This window comes from Neovison vison, chromosome 1 (genome assembly GCF_020171115.1).
Source record: "Neovison vison isolate M4711 chromosome 1, ASM_NN_V1, whole genome shotgun sequence".
NCBI lineage: Eukaryota > Metazoa > Chordata > Mammalia > Carnivora > Mustelidae > Neogale > Neogale vison.
This window is the reverse complement of record NC_058091.1, coordinates 240,942,083-240,965,844: the sequence shown is the minus strand read 5'-3', so window position 1 is coordinate 240,965,844 and position 23,762 is coordinate 240,942,083. Positions and strand designations below refer to the sequence as shown.

At 41.6% G+C, this 23,762-nt stretch overlaps 2 protein-coding genes across 5 annotated transcripts in view; one reads left to right on the top strand and one right to left on the bottom strand.

The window, feature by feature from the left end:
- Window positions 1-11,042, bottom strand: part of FAM13B (family with sequence similarity 13 member B) — a 75,437-nt gene extending 64,395 nt beyond the window's left edge. For 3 of the 4 annotated variants that reach the window (XM_044226876.1, XM_044226885.1, XM_044226894.1), the window contains exon 1: window positions 10,764-11,041. The gene's annotated coding sequence lies outside the window, so the exon portion shown is untranslated. Of the gene's footprint in view, window positions 1-10,763 lie in introns of all 4 variants that reach the window. The other variant, XM_044226870.1, reaches the window with a different exon arrangement.
- Window positions 1,888-3,791, top strand: LOC122891337 (protein SET-like). The gene is made up of 2 exons (XM_044226925.1): window positions 1,888-2,081; window positions 2,219-3,791. Exons 1-2 carry the CDS (start codon window positions 1,888-1,890, stop codon window positions 2,892-2,894), a joined length of 870 nt encoding a protein of 289 aa, XP_044082860.1. The 3' UTR covers window positions 2,895-3,791.
- Window positions 11,043-23,762: the final 12,720 nt, after the last annotated feature.

Sequence of the window (23,762 nt, the reverse complement as noted above, 5' to 3'; positions counted from 1 at the left end):
ATTTTATAACCTCCAACCATGATTTCAAGCGATTCCAATCAAAACAAAGTAATAAAGCCAGAGGGAGATAAAATCCCTTGTGACTAAGTCCCCTCATCTATTCTGCTCACTGATCTCCTCAAAACTAAAAACTAACCCAAATCCCCACTTGGACAAAATTCCTTAATCGTTTTCCACTGCCTAGAGTCTTGGGACTCCAAATTTTTGATCAGGAATAAATGATGAACCCACCCTTCACTTCTGCATTGTATGCATATTTCTAAACTAGAATAGTAAATAACATACTAGCATATTATATATAATAAACACATAAAAATCATTGTAAGACTAAAAATATATATAAAAACAAATTGTGGGACACTTTGGGTGGCTCAGATGGTTAAGTGTTAAACTCTTGGGTCTCAGCTCAGATCATGATCTCAGGATTGTGAGATCCAGCCCCATCAGTGCAGTCAACCTGAGATTCTTTCCCCCTTTTTCACCCTTCTCGTTTCCCACCCCCCCTACTCTTGGGGTCTCTCCCTCAAATAAGTAAAATCTTTAGAAAGCAAAAAACAAAAACAAAAACCATAAATTCTACTACTACTGCTACACACATGCGTACATACACACACACACACACACACACACGCACTCTTAATAGATCTTGTCCTTCCATAGTGCGAGCATCTCATGACACCAAAAAGCAAACCGATTACAAAATGGGCAGGGGACCTGGATAGACATTTTCTAATGAAGGCATACTGTCAGCCAACAGACATGGAAAGGTGCATAAGGTTAGTCTAACCAGGGAAATGTAAATCAAAACCACTATGAAGTACTACCTCACACCTCTAAGAATGGCTAGTATCAAAAAGAAATAACAAGTGCTGGCAAGTATGTTGAGAAAAGGGAACCCTCTTGCACTGTTGGGAAAGTAAACTTGTGCAGCTGCTATGAAAACAGTACAGAAGTACCTGAAAAAATTAAATACAGAAATACCATACAATCAAGTAATTCCACTTATGAGTAATTATCCGAAGAAAAAGAAAATACCATTCTGAAAAGATACATGCACCCCAATACTAACCGCAGCATTATATACAGTAGCCAAGATATGGAAGCAAACTAAGTGTCCATCAATGAATGAATGGATAAAGAAGATGTGATATATATAGACAATGATATTACTCATTCATAACAAAGAATGAGATCTGGCCATTTGTGGTGACATGTATGGACCTGGAGGATATTACACTAAGTGAAATAAATCAGACGGAAAGACAAATACCACATAATTTTCCTTGGATATAGAATCTAAAAAGCAAAACAAACAAAAACCAGAAACAGACTCAAACACAGAGAATAAAATGGTAGTTGCCAGAGGAAAGGGCAGTAGGGAGTGAGGCAAAATAGGTGAAGGGTATTGAGAGGTACAAAATTCCAGTTATAAAATAAAAAGTCACAGAGAGAAAAGTATACCACAGGGAATACAGTCAATAATAATCTGGTAACTCTATATGGTAACAGATGGTAACTGTACTTACTGCAGTGAGCATTTCTTAATGTATATAAATGTCAAATCACTATGTTGTACACCTGGAACTAATACAGTACTATAAGTCAACTATACTTATATTTAAAAATTTAAAAACACAAGTGCCAGTACCTCACCTCTGAGACCACTGGCCTACAGCACTGTTTCTCTAACTTCGTCTGGGGATAGGGAGGGGCTTGTTCAATATGCAGAGTACAAAGCCATTACCCCAATCCAGCATCCATAAGAGCATGGCCTGGAACTCATGTTTAATAAGCTCTTCAGGTGATTACACTGCACAGAAAGATTTAAGAACCTCCAGCATGCAATCAAAGCTTCCAGACGTGCCTCTCTCCCAGTTTCCTCGCAGCATGGCCCCCAAATGCCAGTCTTCACTCCCGCCTCAAACGAAGAAACCGAGACAGCCTCCTGCCCCCAAGCCAGGGCAGACATCAACATCTCAGCACTTGCATAAAGGAGAAAAAGAACAGCAAGAAGCAACTGAACATATTGAGGAAGTACAAAATGAAATAGACATACTTAATGAACAAGCCAGTGAGGAGATTTTTTTTTCCAATTTATTTATTTTCAGAAAAACAGTATTCATTATTTTTTCACCACACCCAGTGCTCCATGCAAGCTGTGCCCTCTATAATACCCACCACCTGGTACCCCAACCTCCCACCCCCCCAGTGAGGAGATTTTGAAAGTAGAACAGAAATATAACAAACTCCGCCAACCATTTTTTCAGAAGAGGTCAGAATTGATCGCCCAAATCCCCAATTTTGGGGTAACAACATTTGTCAACCATAAACAAGTGTCTGCACTGCTTGGGGAGGAGGATGAAGAGGCGCTGCATTATTTGACAAGAGTTGAAGTGACAGAATTTGAAGATATTAAATCAGGTTACAGAATAGATTTTTATTTTGATGAAAACCCTCACTTCGAAAATAAAGTTCTCTCCAAAGAATTTCATCTGAATGAGAGTGGTGATCCATCTTCAAAGTCCACTGAAATCAAATGGAAATCTGGAAAGGATGTGACGAAACGTTCAAGTCAAACACAGAATAAAGCCAGCAGGAAGAGACAGCATGAGGAACCAGAGAGCTTCTTCACCTGGTTTACTGACCATTCTGATGCAGGTGCAGATGAGTTAGGAGAAGTCATCAAAGATGATATTTGGCCAAATCCATTACAGTACTACTTGGTTCCCGATATGGATGACGAAGAAGGGGAAGGAGAAGAGGATGATGATGATGATGAAGAAGAAGAAGGATTGGAAGATATTGATGAAGAAGGAGATGAGGATGAAGGTGAAGAAGATGAAGATGATGATGAGGGGGAGGAAGGAGAAGAGGATGAAGGAGAAGATGACTAATGGAACACTGATGGATTCCAACCTTCCTTTTTTAATTTTCTTCAGTCCCTGGGAGCAAGTTGCCGTCTTTTTTTTTTTCCCTTTTTCTTTTTCTTTTCTCCTCTCGTGCTCATTCGCCCTGTTTTTTGAAGTCTTCTTTTTCTCTCCCTTTATACCATGGTTCCCAGCTTATTTTGGGGGGAAATACCTTGAGCAGAATACAGTGGGAAAAGAATCTCTACCCCTTTTTGTTCCAAATTCATTTTTGTCCCTTCCTGTCTCGACAAAAACAAAAACTTTATGGAATCAACACCACCGTGCTCTGTGGGAAAAAAGAAAAACCTTCTGCTCCCTTAGCTCTGCTGGAAGCTGGAGGGTGCTAGGCCCCTGTGTAGTAGTGCATAGAATTCTAGCTTTTTTCCTCCTTTCTCTGTATATTGGGCTCAGAGATTACACTGTGTCTCTATGTGAATATGGACAGTTAGCATTTACCAACATGTACCTGTCTACTTTCTCTTGTTTAAAAAAAAAAGAAAAAAAAACTTTAAAAAATGGGGTTATAGAAGGTCAGCAAAGGGTGGGTTTGAGATGTTTGGGTGGGTTAAGTGGGCATTTTGACAACATGGCTCCTCCTTTGGCATGTTTAATTGTGATGTTTAACGGACATCCTTGCAGTTTAAGATGACACTTTTAAAATAAAACTCTCTCCTAATGATGACTTGAGCCCTGCCACTGGATGGGAGAATCAGCAGAACTTGTAGGATCTTATTTGGAATTGACATTCTCTATTGTAATTTTGTTCCTGCTTATTTTTAAAATTTTCTTTTTGTTTCACTGGAAAGGAAAGATGATGCTCAGTTTTAAACGTTAAAAGTGTACAAGTTGCTTTGTTACAATAAAACTAAATGTGTACACAAAGGAAAAAAAAAAAAAAAAAAGAACCTCCAGCATGCAAACTAAACCCTAAACTCCATTGCATGGCCTCTAAGTACTTTACTTACCAATTAAATCTCCCTTTCTGCCACTCTTCCACCTCACTCGACTCTCCAGCAATACTTAAGTTATTTGGGGCTCACAATCCACAGTCCTCAGGCTCTACACATACCATTTTCTGTGCTTAGAGAGGTAACTCAACACCATAACCAACCACTTCCCTAACCAACCCCATCCAGTTCACCAAACTTCTATTGATAAATTTGAGTCCAATTCTAACTTCCTATCAAAACTTATCTAATTTTCCAAAGCATACAGTTCTTCTTCTCCTTTGCTCCTAATATACCATGATTGTTTTAGCAATTATGCCACAGAATTAAAGTATATCTGTCTCTCAAAAGAGAGAATCCATGAAGGTAGGAACCCTGTTGTTTCACCTTTGTAACACTAAGGGCCTTACCCAATGCCTGACACATAACTGAGGGGGTTTTTTTTAAGATTTTATTTACTGGGCAACTGGGTGGCTCAATTGGTTAAACTGCCTCCAGCTCAGGTCATGATCCTGGAGTCCAGGGATCAAGTCCTGCATCAGGCTTCCTGCTCTGCAGGAAGTCTGCTTCTCCCTCTAATCCTCCCCTTCTTGTGCTCTCTCTTATTCTCTCTCTCTCTCTCTCAAATAAGTAAAATCTTAAAAAACAAACAAACAAAAAACACACCTGAGCCACCCACGCACCCCTAAATAAATAAAACTTTAAAAATACATATACACGAGGAAAGGTAACACTTTAAATGCCTGTCTCCTGATTAAAAGGTAAGCCTGTAAGGTACTAGAAGATGCCTCTCAACAAGTTCCCTTCTCCCACAAGCACTCCAGTGTCCCTGGTCCACTAATGTAGCATAATTTTTCCATTAAGTCAAAGTGACTATCAGTTAAATTAGCTCTTCACACTAAGTACTAGCAGAATGAGTGACCCTTTTTTAAAAATAGCACAATTTAGAAGGTGACAAAAAATATCTGAGAAGACATATATGCATTATAGAGAACACACACTGTAGACAGTTAAATGTGGACATGTAATCTCAATTTTGACAAATTCGGACTCTTGCAGACTCCTCTATTCTAGTAACCTTTCACCTCTTTTCCACTGAAAATATGCACACCCAGCACCTACCACAAAATAATGAGAAAGGTTTAAGAAAACTAGTTTTTGCACATTAATACAAAACTGTAACTCCCTTTTTTTTGTGTAAGGGGGTACTGTGAGAAATTCTACAACCTGTTCTTGGGTCCCTTGAAATCAGGACATTTCTCTTTTTGTACAAACTTGTATTGAAACTGCTCTAGGGAAGAAAGAAAGAAAGAGAGAGAGAGAGAGAAAAGAAAAGAAAGCTAGCACATGAACAAAAAAAAAAGCATTTAATACACTTATTTTTGTATGAGTCTTCCCCAGTAGATTACCAAATTGGAGAGCAAAAAATGTGACTTTCCCTTTGTTTCCTCAGTTGTGAACACTAAACAAAAAGTACAACTCTAATATATGAACTGATGCTATCTTTTCTGGTGTACTTTGCAGTTCACCTTCCAAAAGAATCCTCACAGTCATCCTGTCTGAGATAAGCAGGACAGATCACCATTCCCTCTCTCAGAAGAGAAACAAAATAAAATCTCAGAAAGCTGAAGAAACTAGTTCAAAGTCACTGCTAGTGACGAGATGGATGTGGATGCTCTTTCCGGCAACAATGACTGCCATCATCACTGAAAACTTTGTTTAAAATTCCGGTGAGCTATATAGCTAAATACAGATATATATAGCTAAATACAGGAGGTAATTTATAAAACATTTAAACATTCTGTACCTGCTATTCAAAAATCAATATTCAAACACTACTATATTCCTTAGAAGAAAAAAGGTTACCTTTTGAAATTAAAAGTTTCAAAAGTGATTCTACAATCAAACATAATATGGTCTGCTTTTCCTATAAAAACTCTCATCTCTGATTCTAAATTGGACTTCCTTTGCCTTTCCAAACTTTTACTTTTACCCTCCAAGCATAAAAGAGCAGCCTGATAAAGAAAAGCAAAAATAGAGACTTTAAGAATAAGTAAACAGGGGCGCCTGGGTGGCTCAGTCATCAGGTGTCTGCCTTTGGCTCCAGTCATGATCCCAGAGTCCTGTGATTGAGCCCCGCACTGGGCTCCTTGCTTGGCGGGAAGCCTGCTTCTCACTCTCCCACTTCCCCTGCTTGTGTTCCCTCTCTGGCTGTCTCTTTGACAAATAAATAAATTAAAAAAAAAAAAAAAAAAAAAAAGAGTAAGTAAATGGCTCAACGTTTTCTGTTTCTCTATTTCTAAAAAGGACAATAATAACTTGAAAGACATTCATCTGATAACTGTTTAAAATCAAAGAGATATGAATTATCATGCATCATATACAAAAGGAAAAGGGGCGCCTGGTGGCTCAGTGGATTGAGCCGCTGCCTTCGGCTCAGGTCATGGTCTCAGTGTCCTGGGATCGAGCCCCGCATCGGGCTCTTTGCTTGGCGGGAGCCTGCTTCTCTCTTTGCCTGACTCTCCGCCTGCTTGTGATCTTTCTCTCTGTCAAATAAATAAATAAAATCTTTAAAAAAAAAATTAAAAAAAAAAAAAAAAAGGAAAAGAAAATATACACTAGAGGGCATCCAGGTGGCTGAGCTTCCGCCTTTGGTTCAGGTCATGATCCCTGGGTCCTGGGATCCATCTGGCATCAGGCTCCTCCCTTGGCAAGGAGCCTGCTTTTTCCTCTGCCTGCCACTCCCCTTGCTTGTGTGCTCTCCCTCCCTCCCTCCCTCCTTCCCTCTCTCTCTGACAAATAGATAATAAAATCTTTTTAAAAAGAAAATACACACTATAGCTAAATAATAACTTAGCAAAAAGATTGGAGTACTTCCCTCTAACAGAAATCCAGTAAATTTCATTAAGTTATCCTATTAATTCTCCTCATTTCCTCAACCTAAGACTTTTACACATTCTGGTTCATCTGCCTAAAACACACATCCCACTTCATCCTACTCATCTTCAGCTCTTACTCAAGTATCATTCTTAGAGGGGCTTTCTCCAACCTATTCAATCTAATATCTCCCTGTTAAATTCTCTCAAGGCATAGCATTCCTTGGCTCCAAAGCATTCATAAATTTTTAGTATATAAAATTCTTTCTGTGTTTTAATGTTTATTTCCCCCGAGAGTACAAGCTTCATGAAGTATGCTGGTGGATTGTTTAAAAAATAATAATAATAACTTTATTAAGGTATAATTTAGATACCACAAAATTCACTCTTTTCAAGTGTACAATTCAATGATACCTAGTAAATTTGCAGAATTATACAACTGTCACCAAGTAACTGCTTGTTGACTTCGGGAATTTAGAAGGAGATAAATATTTGGTGAATGAATAAATGAATCTGATAATGAGCTATTCTTGTAACCCCATTAACTACTACTATGTATTTGGTATACCACATGATTTCATGGCAAAACTGCTTTTATTCCATTCCCTCCCATTCCAAATATCCTTCCTTAGTTCCATTTCCAGTCATAGTCAACTCTTCTATAAGGCCCCAAATTGAACCTACTCACATATTAGCCTACTGCCTTGCTTGCGCAACACTGACTCACTCAGGTAAAGTTGATGTGTGCATACTACAATTCCTTTTTCTCTACAGTAATCTCCTCCTCTGCCCCTAGCCATATTAATAAAACACTCAATAAAACAAAGGAAAGTTTAGAAGCAGTTATGTTACTCACTGGTGAAGAAGGGCCTTTATTTAATGGATGTACCTTTGTAATATTAAAATGCTGGAGGTAAGTTCTTGGTACTGACATACATCTAGTTGGGTTCTAAATACAGAGTGACCTACCATATAACTGGAATCCTTTTTCAGATATCATCAGTCCCTTTGTTGTTTATCCATGTATAAAACAGAGATTTCTAGTTCTATTTTTTAAACTTCAGTATTTCATTCACTTTCGAACAGCTTTTCAGATAAAAGATTTAATTCATAAAATAACTTTTAAAAGCTACTTTGAAATAATCTTTTTTTTTTTAAGTAACAACAAAGAAACAAAAACAACCCAAAAATGCGCAAAGGACGTGAACAGACCTTTCTCCAAAGATACACAAATGAAAAAGGATGTTCAACATCTTTATGTCTTAAGGAAATAAAAATCAAAACCATAATGAAATACCAGCTCACCTCCATTAAGATGGCTATTAATAAAAAAAATCAACCAACCAACCAACCAACCAGACCAAAAAAAAGAAAAGAATAACTGCTGGGAGAGGATGTGGAGAAAATGGAATCCTTGTGCTTTGCTAACAGGAATGCAAAATGGTACAGCAGCCCTAGAAAACAGTTTGGATGTTCCCCAAAAAGTTAAACATAGAATTACCATATGATGCAGCAATTCCACTGCTAGATACATACCCAAAGGAATAAAAAGCAGGGCCTCAAACAGATATTTGTACACAAACATTCACAGCGACATTATTCCCATCAGTCAAAACCTGTGTTAAAAAAGAGACAACAGGGGGCACCTGGCGGGCTCAGTCAGTAGAACATGCAACTTTTGACCTTGGGGGTGTAAATTCAAGCCCCACACTGAGCATGGAGCCTACTAAAAAAAAAAGAGAGAAACAGACAGGCAATGGGTCCAGAATGGGGGTCACCTAGACTAAACCCACATCACCCAGCTAAGACTTAGTATCTACCTAACTGCCTCCCCCAAGAATGTAATCTTAACCAGTCAGTCTGGAATTTCCTGGTCAGCACTAGTGAGGTAATCTGCCTGATAGACTCAGGCTGTCCACCAAAATACGGTGACCTGCCTGAAACAACCCACTCTTTGCTAATAACTTCCTTGTCCTGCCTCCTTCTGCCTATAAAAGCCTTCCATTTTGTACAGCTTCTCAGAGCTCCTTTCTATCTGTTGGACGGGATGCCGCCTGATTCATGAATAGTTGAATAAAGCCAGTAAAACTGTTAAAATTTATTCAACCGAATTTCGTTTTTTAACAGGGAAAAACAATCCAAATGTCCATCAACAGATGAATAAACAAAATGTTGCATACACATACAATGGAATTCAGCCTTAAAAGGGAAGTAAATTCTCATACAGGCTGTAACATAGATGAACCATGAAAACATGCTAAATGAAATAAGCCAAACACAAAAGGACAAACACATTCCATCTACTTGAAGTACCAGAACAGGCAAATTTATAGAGACAGAAGATAGAATAAAGGTTATCAGGGGCTAGGTGTAAAAAAGAATGAGGATTTACTGTCTACGGAGTCTCTGGGAAGATAAAAAAAGTTCCATAAATATTAGATAGTGGTAAAAAAAAAATTAGATAGTGGTAATGGCTGCATAACATTGTAATTGTACTTAGAGCCGTTAACTTGTTCATTTTAAAATTGTTAAAATTGTAAATTTTGTTATGTATTTACCACAATCTTTTCCAAGCTAGCTACAGCAATTCCTATCAGTAATTCCTATCCTAGCTACAGTAATTCCTATCCTAATTTCCCAATATTAAAGTTAGTGTATAATGAAGGAAAAGCCATATACACATGAGAGGTTATTCATAAATGACAATAAAAACAGCTGTCATTTTACTGCTGAGCGAAAAGTCACAAGTCACAACGCATTCATTTCAGCCATTTTCTGTCCTAAAACAATGGCATTCTAATAAAAAAAACATACTGTAACCTTTACTTCACGCAGTGAAGAATTTTATGACACTGCGATAGGCCTTTCTATATCTTTTTAAGGACTTGTGTCAAAAATCCCTAACTGGTGACACCATTAAATTGGAGAAAATATTGCCCTAATTTTAAAAGCAGCACAGATTAATAAAAGAGCTCCCAATGGACACAAAAATAGTACCCGTCCAATTTCATCAACAAGTAATTAGTAAATGCACAGTACCTGTGAGAAATCCAGGCCAAGAATGGCTACTGTACTTGCAAAAAGGAAAGTTGAAGACAGAGCCTCACATTAACTTAGAAAGTCATTACTTCAAACTATCATTTAATGTCTGCCTTTAAAAGTGCATCCCAGTTATTTAACGTCCATAGTATGCATTACCGAGGTTCCAGCCGTCATTTTTAGATTATCACCTCCTTGAAAGTAAAAATGCCGAACTTCAGGTACTTTTCTCCATGATTGGACGGCATAATGCGGAACCGAATTAAATTCTGCAACTGCCTTTCTAAAACTCAGTTTGATTCTTAATTGATTACAAACAGAAGTTTACCTATTTTCACTTGTCAAGCGTGCCAGCCGATTCAATTTCCTATACCCTCATCTCGGAAAGCAGTCGCCCCACGTGAAACTTAATGCTGTACCCCCTCTGGCCTGTGTATTCAAAGTGCATTCTAGACAAGTCCCGAATGTACCAATTTTGGCTATATTCTCTGAGCGATTTAAGGAAGTCAGCAACCACTCATCTCACGTGATCTTAAAAAGGGGCGCAGCTGAGCCCAGATTAAACCACACTTTTTTTGGGGGGGGGCATCAACTTTACCGACCAGCATCGAGGAAGTGGGCAGGGAAGTGGCGCAGTCTGGTGTTCAGAGGAGACTAGCAAACGCGTGGGTTGCTGTGCCTTGGACTTTGGGGGAGCTAGGAGGTAAAAAGGCACACCCGCTCACGCGCATTGCAGCGGCTGAAAAATCGAAGACTGCCACACCCCCCAGCAGCGCGGGCACGGTTTCATTGCATAAAGCTCGAGCAGAAAGGGGGCCCGTTCTACATACTAGCCTATATTCAGGGCACTCCCCGCAACCCGGGCACCCCGAGGTGCAACGCCCTTGAGCACCGCGCGGGTGGGACTAGGCGCTGGGGGGCGCAGAGGGGGAGAGCCGCGGCGCCAGGCGAGTCGCGCATGCGCAAATAAGGGCACCCGCCCGTTCACCTACCGTTGGAACCGCGACGCCCCGTTCCCCGGCCGCGGCCGCTTCTCCAGGACCTGCGGCGACGGCACTAGAGCGAGAACTGAGGCCCCAGGTGGCTCCGCGGCCGGCGAGCCTCCTCCTTTAACGGCCGCTGGCAGGACGCTAAAGCGACGGCTGCGGCGCGGGGCCAGCCCGGTAAGCTACCCCCGGATGCCCCCGGCGGTGGCGGCGGCAAAGATGCAGAAGAGGGGGCAGGAGCGGCGACTGAAGAAGCAGTGGCTGAGGCGCAGACCCTCCCTAACGGCGAGCGGGAGGAGAGCGGAGGGCGGAGGGCGGGCGGAGGCCGGGCCGGACGTGACGTGCGTGGGAGGGGGCGGGGCGGGCCCGCAGGCGGAGGCGGGGCGTCCGCGCCCAGATGGCGGGAGGTGGGGGGCGGTCCTCAAAGCCCCTGGACGCTGCCGAGCAGTAGGTGGTCTTTAGAGCCCGCCGTGTTCTTCCCGCCCCAAACATGGATCGCTGAGTTAGGGTGCGAGAACCCGGCGTGGGCCAAAAGGAGGTGTTTGGGGTCCAGAGGAGGTTGCAAAGGAGAAAACTCGGGAGGGGACGTAGGAGGGATAGAAAGTAAACCTGGAAGACCGAGGTCTCCTGGTCTCTGCAGAGTAGGCCGTGACCGCCTACAAGGCCAGGAAAACACAGGTGCCCTTATCCAGGTGAGGAGTTTGGAGACCGAAAGCTGCCAGACAGGAAGAAGCGATGACTCACTTTCCCATTACCAGCCTTGGGGGTCAGAAAAGGGACCCTGCCCGCCCTCCACCTTTCCTCCTCATCTAAGGACTAGACCTACACTCCAGAAAGAACATATATGCCCCTAGTGCAGAAACCGTCTGAGAATATGAGCCGTGTTCACAGGGAGTTTCCTATACTAAAACCATAGGTTCAAAGGCAGAGCTGAAAGGAGTCATAAAGAATAAGGAGCCCTCTAAGCCTAGGGAGTCGGTACTTGCTTGCACAGCCACCCAGATCGACCCTGCAGCTCCCATGTGCTCACAAAGGTGTGAATATTCAGCCAACCTCTTCTTTCCTTTAGTGTATTAAGGGCTTTGAGATCTTCCATTGACTAAAACGCAGTGTTCTGTTTTTGGACTCCTTGATGACTGGTAAATCCACACCTGCACAAAGAACTCTGGGTGTCTGTAAAAATATAAATGACCACAATTCGGTTGTCTCCTGCCTTCCTGAGGAGCAAGTCAGTAACCCAGAAAATGCCAAACAAGAACCCTCATAGAACTTGGAACGAGATTTAAAAAAAAAAAAAAAGAAAGTCACCCTGTGAGATGATCTGTAAATGTGTTACAGAGGCCAGGGTAGCTCCCAAATTTCATCAGAGAGTGAAATAAATCATCTGTAACTTCAGTGTCACATGCCCAGCTGATGCTGTCATAAAAGAAGGGTGGGGTCCATCAAGAGCCTAGAACCAACAGAATCTGAGTAAGAATGTATTGTGGACTCCCCCTGTGTCCAGTAGAGAGGCTACTGATTGCAACGACCAGGATCCCTAGCTATTATCAGGACAGGTAAAAACTGAATTCAAATTCACTTTCTCACTCAACAAATATTCACTGAATGCTTACTGTGTTCTATCCTCTCTGCATTCATCAGCCAATAAGATCTCTGCCTTTATTGAGTTTATATACTAGCAAACTTAAATTCTGGGTATCCTTTAAGAACATGCAAGGACCCATGCTCTGATTCCATACCCATGAAGTAATCTTCCCATCCCTTAAAGGGTCTCAAGTAAATAAACCCACTAAGAAACAATCGTCCAAGACACATGACTAGTACTAAACTAGCTTTATACTCTTTCTCAATTAATAAATGCACATCAATGTTATACTTATGTTCACTGGGTTGAATTATCAAGGTGTTACATCAAAAAAAAAAAGTTGTCTTATCCGTCTTAATTTCACAGAGCCTGATTAAGCTTATGTGAGGTAAAATGTAAGTTTCTGAATCTTGCCAAATGGAGGACCAGACAGGCCCCGGTTTTATAGCAGCCCAATCAAGATGCAGCCTAGGTGTTCAGCCTTGCATCTTTCTTTAAACTTCTTAAATGGAAGCTTTACCTGTGGTTCCATACTTGAAGAACAGAAGGGGACACAATTGCTTCTAAAGCTTAATCATAAGCTAGTAAAACTTAGAGTAAATCATTAGAGTTAAAAACCTTCCTGTACCTGCCCCACCTATGCAACACAGGCTCTTGTTGACATAACTGACTGTAACCGATACATTGCTCTGAGTATGAACCAAGACTGTAAGCTCCCAGAGGACAGAGCCTGCCTTGTATTCATGGCCCTATTCCCAGAATATGGGCTCCCAAAAACAAATGAGTCAATTTAATGACCATTCTCCCCTGTAAAACTCAAGAACATGCCCTTGGAAGATATCTTTTCCAGATTCCACTTTATAATATGTAACCAGTGTGATATGTGACAATATGAATCCATATACGATTCAGGAGTGTCATTTTAAAAAACAAAAACAAAACAAAAATATTCTTTTAATCTTTCACCATCCCATTAAACCTGGGCAGTGGGAGTAAATCTGTTATACACTTGATTCAGACAGGTTTCATGAATTCCATGGTCACCCTTAGGAATAGAAAATTCATAGGTTGTTTGAGGGGGCCCTAGATGGCTCAGTCAATAGAGCTTAGGGTCATGAGTTTAAGTCCCATGTTGGATGTAGAGCTTACATAAAAAAAAAAAAATAATAGTCCTATGGTGTTTGAGTCAAAAAGAGTGACTCTTCCCCACCTGAGGAGGTAGCTCCCTCCCTGCTTGTCCTGGCATCATGCCTGATCTTTCTTGCACTCTCACAGCTTCCCAACCAGTGGCAAAGGGAGGGAGAGAGAGGAAAAGAAAGGGGAGTGGGAAAGTTCTTAACTTTTACTTTGATGTGATGGCTTAACACTTGGGCATGGTAAATGTTTAAAAGCACCCCTTTTTACGTAATGGATACTTGTATGGTTACTTCTGAAACCAGCCCCATCCCTATTCTCTGGTGCTTTCCCACCCATAGTTGCCTCGTTCTGAGCAAAAACACTGTTTTGGCAGTTCTTTTACTCCTTCTTTCACTGGCTTGAAATCTGAAGGTCTACCTCCAACTTCTTGTATGTTGAAACTTGTTTTTCTCCCTAAGGACCCTGTCAGATAGGATCTAAGATCGCTCTCACACTGGCTCATTTGCTAGTGACCCTGGGGCCACCCTGGGTTTGTGGTGAAGCACACCACACCCTAGGGAGGGCCATTCACATCATCCTTGTCGTAGATTTGCATCTTTATTTTGACAGTTTTCCAGCAGGTGGCAGTAAAATGTTTTGTCCAAAGTAAATTAGCATCCCTGTTTTCCAATAGATGTGGTGAAGCATCTGGATGAAAGAGAATTTTCTCAGTTTAGGTTAGTGGTAGCGCTCTGTGGTCCACACCTGGTCTACATGAGTCTCTCGTGCACTTCTTGCCCAAAGAAACTGGGGAGTACAGGCCAACCCAGTGCAGTTTCAGCATTCCTCTGCTCTTTTGCCAAAACAGCTGCCAGCCCTTTTCTTGCCCTCTATATTTTCCAGGCAGGAATCAGACACAGGTCCACTGCACCTCTCTAACTACAACAGGCACATCTGAAGAACTCTGAGTAATTCTAATGAAGGTTCCTCTCCCTCAACTTGAGGTAAAACTAAGGCAGATGTCTGGTAAGAATTCACACCATTGCAGCAACAGTCTCCAAAGAAATAATATTCTCACTTGACCTTTTGTAACTTGTAAGCATTTAGAGTTATCTACCTGATTCTGTCTAAATTTCTAGGGCGAGTCCATTTCAGAACTCACTTTAGTGAGATTTTTGGAGGGTGGGAACATTTGTTGGGTATGTGTGTATGATATCTTGGTGCTTCGGTTAAAAACAGTAGTTCTCAACCAAGGATAATTTTTGTGGCTGTCTGGAGAACCTTCTATGGGCTATTGGTGCTACTGGCACCCAGCAGGAGAAGTGCTATTGGCATCTAGCAGGTAGAGGTCAAGGACACTGCTAAATGGCCTGTGGTGCATAAGACAGCCCTCCCCACAAGAATTACCTGGCTGAAAATGTAACATCTTGTGACAAATACAATTTCTACACTTTACAGTCACTGTAAGAAAAAAAAACCCTCAAGATTACATCACTCTTTTCTTCCTTTTGCCTCCAACTATTTTGCCTATAGATGTAGAAGTTACATTTTCACATATACTTAGTGTCAAAAACAGCATTTCAGATAGCTGTTTGGCCAGGATGAGAAGTAAGTGGTGTTGCTAAGACTCCCTCTGAAGGTGAAGCCTGTCGGAAAAATTATTATTTCAGGTGAAATTTTTTAGGTATTTCTTTGCAAGGTGACTTTTATAGCCTGGGAAAACAAAACATCTTACCCAGCTTCTGTGAGCAGAGGCTTTCAGCCCCCTCAGAAGTAAAGTCATGAGTCAAATCACTATAGAAGAAATATCTATTTACCTGCAACCCCAAAACCCATTCCAGATGCTAGGAGGACTGCAGCATGTCTGCCTGCCCTGGGTCACCCATGTCACTGGGATGAGACTGAAGTTGGGAGCAGCTCTCTTGTCTCTGTAGTGCTTCACAGCGGACACCCTCGTTATTCACGGAGGATGCAAACAGACCTCCCCCTCAACCCTGCCGGTGGAATATTTTGATTGAATTCAGCTCTTCTAGATGTAGCAGGATGTTGGACCCTTCTCTTGTGCCTTCAGTAAGGAAACTTTAAGTGTCCTCCTCACCCTTACTGATCTCCTATCTGGCCAAGGCTATTAGAAGACTACCATAGAGATTAACTTTTGTTCACTCAAGGCCGCTGTTATCTTTTTTTTGACAGAGATCACAAGTAGGGAGAGAGGAGGAAGCAGGCTCCCTGCTGAGCAGAGAGCCCGATGTAGGGCTCGATCCCAGGACCCTGAGATCATGATCTAAGCCAAATGCAGAGGCTTAACCCACTGAGCCACCCAGGCACCACAAGGCTGCTGTTATCTTTTTTAATACAGTGCTCATAATAAGCTGGAGGCATAGTATCCAGCAAGAGCCATAAGACATATCCCATCCCCACCCGTCCTGTCGCTTAAAAGGTAAAAGAGCCACAACAAATATCCAGTACTTAGGGATGTCAGACCTGGAATAAGAACACTGAACTTATAATATAAGAAAACTTGTATTCGAGTTCTAGCCCTTTTGCTTAGTAGCCATGTGACTCTGATCAAGGTACTTAACCTGAATGCACTTAGAGTCCCTGTTGGTCAACGAGGAAAAACCATAGTGAAATGAAATGGTAGGCATAAAAGTGGCTCATAAGCTGGATACTACTTTTTTTTTTTCACTCTTCTCTCCTGTGCCCCTTTCAGAGACCTAAAGAAGTCTCCGGAGATGTTTTGCCACCATCTGGGTTTCTATTGTTATCAGTGAGCCCCATGTGCAATTCTTCCTTGGCAGAAGTTGCTAAATACTTGTAAACTTATTTTTAAGTGAAAAACCAACAACGATTAAGAGCCTCCAAACTCTTGGTGCTCTTTTTAAGATATTCTGAACCTTGTGAATTGTAATACATAGGAGCGTACCTCCTCCCTAATTAGGAAGCATATTTACACTGCCCCCTTATAGAAGACCTACATAGAGATAAGGATGGGAAACATATGCAGTTTTGTGTGCAAGAAAAACTACGTGCGAGAAAAACTACTGCACAGGACACAATGTTGTAACTCTCTGGATTCCCAAAAAGCCGTAAAATGCTATTGAAGTCAATCAAACTCTACTAATTTTTTTCCCCAAAGTATGCATGTGTATTGGGAAAAAGGAAAGGACTAAAAACACCACAAAATTAAAATTTTCTCATAAAGAAGGAACTCACCATGAGAGAGTGGTATTGCTGGTGCTTCTGAGGAAGGCAGTGGAATCTGCCTGGGCCACTTTCTCCAGGACCATTGTACCAGCATGCAAGAATGCATGTTCTTCATAAACAAACAAACAAAAAATATTACTCGCTGTAAAGAGAAGAAACTGTTCCAGGGTGTACAAATCCCACGCCAACATCCAAAATAATGGCAAATACTGTTCTGATCTTACCAACCCCAAGTAACCTTTGAGCCATTTATTTATTCAACACAGATTTCTTGAGCAACTATTACGGATCAGACACAGTGTTAGGGGATATGATCATGATCCCTGCCCTAAAAAATCTTCATCTTACATATCTCTGGAATAGAATGTTTCTTGAATAGAACAAAGCCAATATAATGTTTATTTCAGCTTCCATATTCACTCACACAGCTACTGGTACCATCCAGTTTGGGGAGCTAGAACAATTGACAGTAACACTCATCTTTGCCAAGTCCACATTTTTGGCCTGATCGCTTGGAATTCAGTGTACAACAATAATATAAGCCAATGAGATCATTAGCTATAACACTAAGTTGTTTGGGGGGTGCCTGGGGAGCTCAGTTGGTCAAGCATCTGCCTTCAGCTCAGGTCGTGATCTCAGGGTCCTGGGATTAAGACCCACATCAGGCTCTCTGCTCAATGAGGAGCCTGCTTCTCCCTCTGCCCTTCTTCCCTGCTTGTGCTCTCTCTCTCAAATAAATAAACAAAATCTTTATTTAAAAAAAAAAGACTAAGTTGTTTTGGCTTCTTGATTAAATTCCTATAGTCAACTAGGTATTTTTTCCACAATCAGAATGTTTATTGTTAATGTTATAAAAAGTGGGGGGTGGGCACCTGGGTGGCTCAATGTGTTAAGCCTCTGCCTTTGGCTCAGGTCATGATCTCAGGGTCCTGGGATGGAGCACCACAGTTGGGCTCTCTGCATCGGGGAGCCTGCTTCCCCCTCTCTCTGCCTGCTTCTCAGCCTACTTGTGATCTCTGTCTGTCAAATAAATAAATAAATTCTTAAAAAATAAAAAAATAAAACGGGGGGGGGGTGTTCTGGCCTGCTTATTTGGAAGAGCATGTGACTCTCAATCTCAAGGTTGTGGGTTCGAGCCCCACATTGGAACAAGAGTTTACCCCCCCAAAAAAGAAAGAAAGAAAGAAAGAGGGGTGCCTGGGTGGCTCAGTCGATTGAAGCCTCTGCCTTCAGCTCAGGTCACGATCCCAGGGTCCTGGGATCGAGGCCCAAGTCAAGCTCTCTGCTCAGCGGCAAGCCTGCCTCCCCCCTCTCACTCTGCCTGCCTCTCTGCCTACTTGTGATCTCTCTCTGTCAAATAAATAAATAAAATGTGTTTAAAAAAGAAAAGAAAGAAAGAGATATCCCTTCCTCTTCTCCCCTCCCTAAAGCCATGTAAGGGAAATTTATAAAGCACTCAGAGATTCAGTGAAAGTATGACCCTCACAAAACCGTGGGCACTCTGCTAGCCAGGTAGGAAAAAGAAATCCAGAAATCCAGGCAGGAGTATCTTGCCATTCTCCATACCCTTCCTCTTCCCCAGAAACCTTAGGCTTTTGGATCTTCCTACCATTTGACCAGCCAGACTCCTCAAACTCTTTTTGTTAGGGCCACACTGTCTCTGGTAAACTAACAATTGAAATGCAACCATATTTTTGCCAAATATTTACACCTGACTGCTCTTTTCCACTAAAGACAAGGGAATATAATGATTTACAGAAGCACCTAGTGTTTTTCCAGTCCCCAAGCTCATCAGCAGAGAAACTGAAGTATGAAGGCTTAACACTCTTATTTCGATCTTTCGTAGTGACAGAAACCAAACTGTACACAGGGGAGAAGTAGTACAGTTATTTAGCATGGGTCTCATCACCCGCTCAGAGTATGGCACTGCCTGTATCCTAAATGAGTGTCTTACCAAAAACTAGTACCATAAAACACTTGTTGAAGAATAAATGGCCCTTAACGTAACCAAATTTGTCATCTTTTAACAAGGTTTTGCTAGTGGTTTCTTCCTGTTTGCTTTACGTCTATTATTTACCCTCACGTGGAATACTTGGATACATCTCACTCATGGGTGCACTTAAAAATACTGATTGAGCACCTAGTATGTACCAGGCACTGTGCCAAGTGCTGGAGACATAGCAGTGAACACACTAGATGTGATTCCTGCCTTGTAGGGAGCACAGTGTAATTATGTCAACAGGCCTAAGTCCAGCTTAAGTGTCCTAAATATCCCTTTATCTGGGCAGCTGCTGTGACCTCATGTAGGACAGATAAGGCATTCGTTTTCTCTGGGCCTCAGACATCTTGCCCATATTTCACACTGGAAACTCACATTCCCTAAAGGGCTCATCCTCAACAGGAGAACACAAAAAAAAATCCTAACTGACCAAAGAAAAGGGTAAGGAAACCTGAATGTCTCCACTGCAATTGAAGAGGGAGTAGAGAAAAAGAAAACTCTCCTCTGAGATTTCCTCAACAAGTTTTACAAGCACATTGAGGGAAGCAGAATTTCACACTACCTGTGGGAACCAGAAAACCTTGACCTGAGAATTATAAAGATGATCACTTTAGTGCCCCCAGGCATCCTGCATAACCAAAAGTAAAAATCCTCTCTGGAGGGGCACCTGGGTGGCTCAGTAGGTTAAGTGTCTGCCTTGGGCTCAGGTCATGATCCCGGAGAGTCTGCTTCTCCCTCTCTCTCTGCCCCTCCCCTCTGTTCGGTGCTCACTTGCTCGCTCGCGCTCTCTCTCAAATAAATAAATAAATCTTTTTAAAAGGGGGGGGGTGAATAAGGAGCTTCAGAATAATACCGGCAATGACTTCAAGTATTCTAGTTATCAGATATGGAATATAAATAAAGTATATATGTGACACTGTGATCTAACATGAAATACATATTTGGTTTCTTTCCTAGTTCATGGCACAGACCTCCTAAAACCCTTGTCATTTCCTGAGTAATAGGGATAAAAGGAGTGTATTTCGTTATTCCTAACAAGTCCTTTTTTCCATCACACCTGAGCTTATGCTAATAAGTTGACTTAGAGAGGGGGCCCTAGATAGCCTCAGCTGGGGCCAATGCCAGAAAGACCAAGTGATAAGAGGGTTAGAACTTGGCAGCCCCACCTCTGACCTCCTGGGAAGGGAAGAAGAAGCTGGAGATTATGAGCTCTATAAAAACTTGAACAACAAGATTTGATGAGCTTCTGGGTTGGTGAATGCATCCATGAGCTCTGACAGTGGTATATCCCAGATGCCTCAGAGACAGAGTTTCTTGAGCTTAGGACCCTTCTGCACCTTGCCCTAAATACCTCTTCATCTGCCTATTCATTTGTATCCATTATAATATCCTTTATAGGGGTGCCTGGGTGGCTCCGTCGTTGGGCATCTGCCTTTGGCTGGTGATGTTGAGGTCCTGGAATCGAGCCCCACATTGGGCTCCCTGCTTGGCGGGGAACCTGCTTTTCCCTCTCCTTCTCCCCCTGCTTTTGTTCCTTCTCTCTCTCTCTCTCTCAAATAAAATCTTTTTTAAAAAATTGGCTTTACTGAACAGTTCGTGAATCGGGCAGCATCCCATCTAGCAAACAGACAGGAGCTCTCAGTTCAAAATGGAAGGTTTTTATAAGCAGAAGCAGGATAGGACAAGGAAGTTAAAAGCATGAATTATTTCAGGCAAAATTACCTTCTCTTAGGAAAAGGCTGGGGGTTTTATCAGACAGATTACCTCAGTAGTGCTGACCAGGAAATTCCACATTGACCATTTAAAAATTCCTCTCCTGGCAGAGGCTGAAAATGCAGTTACATTAGGTATTAAGTCTTGGGGGGGCTACACACAGGTGACTCCATGGGCCTGTTGCTTCTTTTTAACAATGTTAAAGAAAAATGAGAGAATAATTAATCTAAAATTCAGTATAATTGTTACTTCTAGTGGAGGGTATAGAGCATATAAATGGGATCCCCCCAAGAACAGGGCTGCACTAGCCTGCAAGTGACCTCTATGGGAACTAGAAAAGGGACTGTCCTTTGGGCAGATGAATTAGAAAACGATAGCCCAGAGGATCTATAGCCTGGCCACAGGTGGAGCCTTTGTACCCAAGGAAAAGGCTCCATAGTCCAAGAGATGTCCCTCCCCTTGGCTAGGACCTTTGTGGAGTGCCCAACTTACACCATGGTGTTGGCAGTCCCACCAAGGGACTACAGGGTTTCTATAATATTCTTTTTTTAAAGATTTTATTTATTGGGGGCGCCTGGGTGGCTCAGTGGGTTAAGCCTCTGCCTTCGGCTCAGGTCATGATCTCAGGATCCTGGGATTGACTCCCACATCGGGCTCTCTGCTCAGCAGGGAGCCTGCTTCCTCCTCTCTCTCTCTCTGCCTGCCTCTCTGCCTACTTGTGATCTCTGTCAAATAAATAAATAAAATATTTTTAAAAAAAAAAAAGAACCCACAGTGGAAAAAATCCTTTAAAAAAAAAAGATTTTATTTATTTATTTGACAGAAAGAGACACAGCAAGAGAGGGAATACAAGCAGAAGGAATGGGAGAGGGAGAAGCAGGCTCCCCGCTGAGCAGGGAACCCGATGTGGAGCTTGATCCCAGGATTGGGATCATGACCCAAGCCAAAGGCAGATGCTTAACAACTGAGCCACCCAGGTGCACTGATAATAGTCTTGAAAAAGCTGAGTAGTACATGGGGTTTGTTTTTCTTCATAATTATCCTTCTAACCATATATATATATAAATATCATACATTTATATATATATGTATACACATTATATATATACATATATATAAATATCCGTATATTTATATATATGTATATATAATATACTCTTCTATTGGTTCTAATCATAGTTTGGGGGGGGTTGGTTTTTTTTTTCTTTTTTTTTTTTTATTAACATATAATGTATTATTAGCCCCAGGGGTACAGGTCTGTGAATCGCCAGGTTTACCCAATTCACAGCACTCACCATAGCACATACCCTTCTCAATGGCCATAACCCAACCACCCTCTCCCTACCCCCTACCCCTAGCAACCCTCAGTTTGTTTTGTGAGATTAATAGTCTCCCTCCCTGGGGCACCTGGGTGGCTCAGTGGATTAAAACCTCTGCCTTCAGCTCAGTTCATGATCCCAGGGTCCTGGGTCGAGCCCTACATAGGGCTGTCTGCTCAGCTGGGAGCCTGCTCCCCACCCCCACCCCGCTCTGCCTGCCTCTCTACCTACCTGTGATCTCTGTGTGTCAAATAAATAAATAAAATCGTTAAAAAATAAATAAATAAATAAATAAATAAATGTGAAGCCATAGAGAAATTAGTGGGCACCTATAATCCAAGGACACTCCCTGAAGAGAAATTTCATTATTAGAGATCTAGTATGTCTGATAAAATCTGACATGCTGACCTGAGAGGAAGCAAGCAGACAGTTGAACTAAGAAGGTTCTATTCCAGCCTAGGACTCTTGGATTCTGAGATAATACAACTCTAGGATCGCCTTGACTCTTCCAAAGAAGCCCAGAACCTTCACTTTGCTTTGCCTCACCTCTCCTTGCTCCTCTCCTCTCCCTTTCCCTTTCCCTTTTTCCTTTCCTTTCGGTTTTTATTTATTTATTTATTTATTAAGATTTTATTTATTTATTTGTCAGGGAGAGAGGGAGAGAGAGCGAGCGAGCACAGGCAGACAGAGAAGCAGGCAGAGGCAGAGGGAGAAGCAGGCTCCCTGCCAAGCAAGGAGCCGGATCCCAGGACGCCAGGATCATGACCTGAGCCGAAGGCAGCCGCTCAACCAACTGAGCCACCCAGGCGTCCCCCTTTCCTTTCGTTTTTAACAGAGCACCTTGGAAAGCACAGCAGGCTTACTAAAACACCTCTCCTTTATTCCCATGCAGTCCTACTATTTTCAGAAGGGATCACTTGGGTTTACTGGTCCATTAGTCCAAGCCTCAAACCATGGAGAGGAAGCTTTGCTACTTAAATACAAGCTTTTTCCACACTTCCAGACCTAAAAAGGGCATCGCTTTACTCAGCTGTAATGTTGGATCTAGACAAATACTACAGTCACATGGTGGCTGAGAGATTTTCTAATTCACACTGCCACCCTTTTTTTTTTTTTTTAATTGTTTTTCTGGGCACATGGGTGGCTCAGTTAAGCATCTGCCTTTGGATCAGGTCATGATCTCAGGGACCAAATCCTGCCTCAGTCTCCCTGCTCCGCTGGAGTTTATTCCTCCCTCTTTATGTGCCTCCCCCCAACATACACACTGGTGCTCTCTTGACTGTACTCTCTCAAATAAATAAAATCTTTAAAAATAAAAAATAAAAATTGAGGCACCTGGGTGGCTCAATGGGTTAAGCCTCTGCCTTACACTCAAGTCATGATCTCAGTGTCCTGGGATGGAGCCCCATATTGGGTTCTCGGCTCAGCAGGGAGTCTGCTTCCTCCTCTCTCTGCCCGTCTCTCTGCCTAACTGTGATCTCTCTCTCTCTGTCAAATAAGTAAATAAAATCTTAAATAAATAAACAAATAAATAAGTAACAAACATAAGTGAAATTGTTTTTTCAAATTAAAATAATACATAATTACTGGGAAAACTCAAAAAAATTAAAAGAATCAAGAATAAAAAGTAAAATTCTCTCTTTACCCTCTAATCTTACTCCCCTCCCCACAAGTGAATTTTATGAAGTATATCCTCCCAGACCTCTTTCCATACATTTATATAATGCACACACACACACACAATTGCTTTTCTTTTAAGTTGTTTCCAGTTTTCTTCATTAAAAACAATAGTGGAAAAAATTCTTTTACCAAAAAAAAAAAGTAGAATACAATACCTACATAAGCCACACAATAAAATTCTTTTACAAAGGAAAAACAAAAGCAATGGAATAAATGTATATTCATGTATATATTTGTGTATAACAGATTCCTAGTAACAAAATTGTTGATTTGAAGAGTAACACATTTAAATTTGGTAGATACTACCAACTTCCTTCAGAAGATTTCTAGGAGATGCCTATTTGCTTAAACTTTCCCCAACAATGGATATTATGTGTATTTTTATT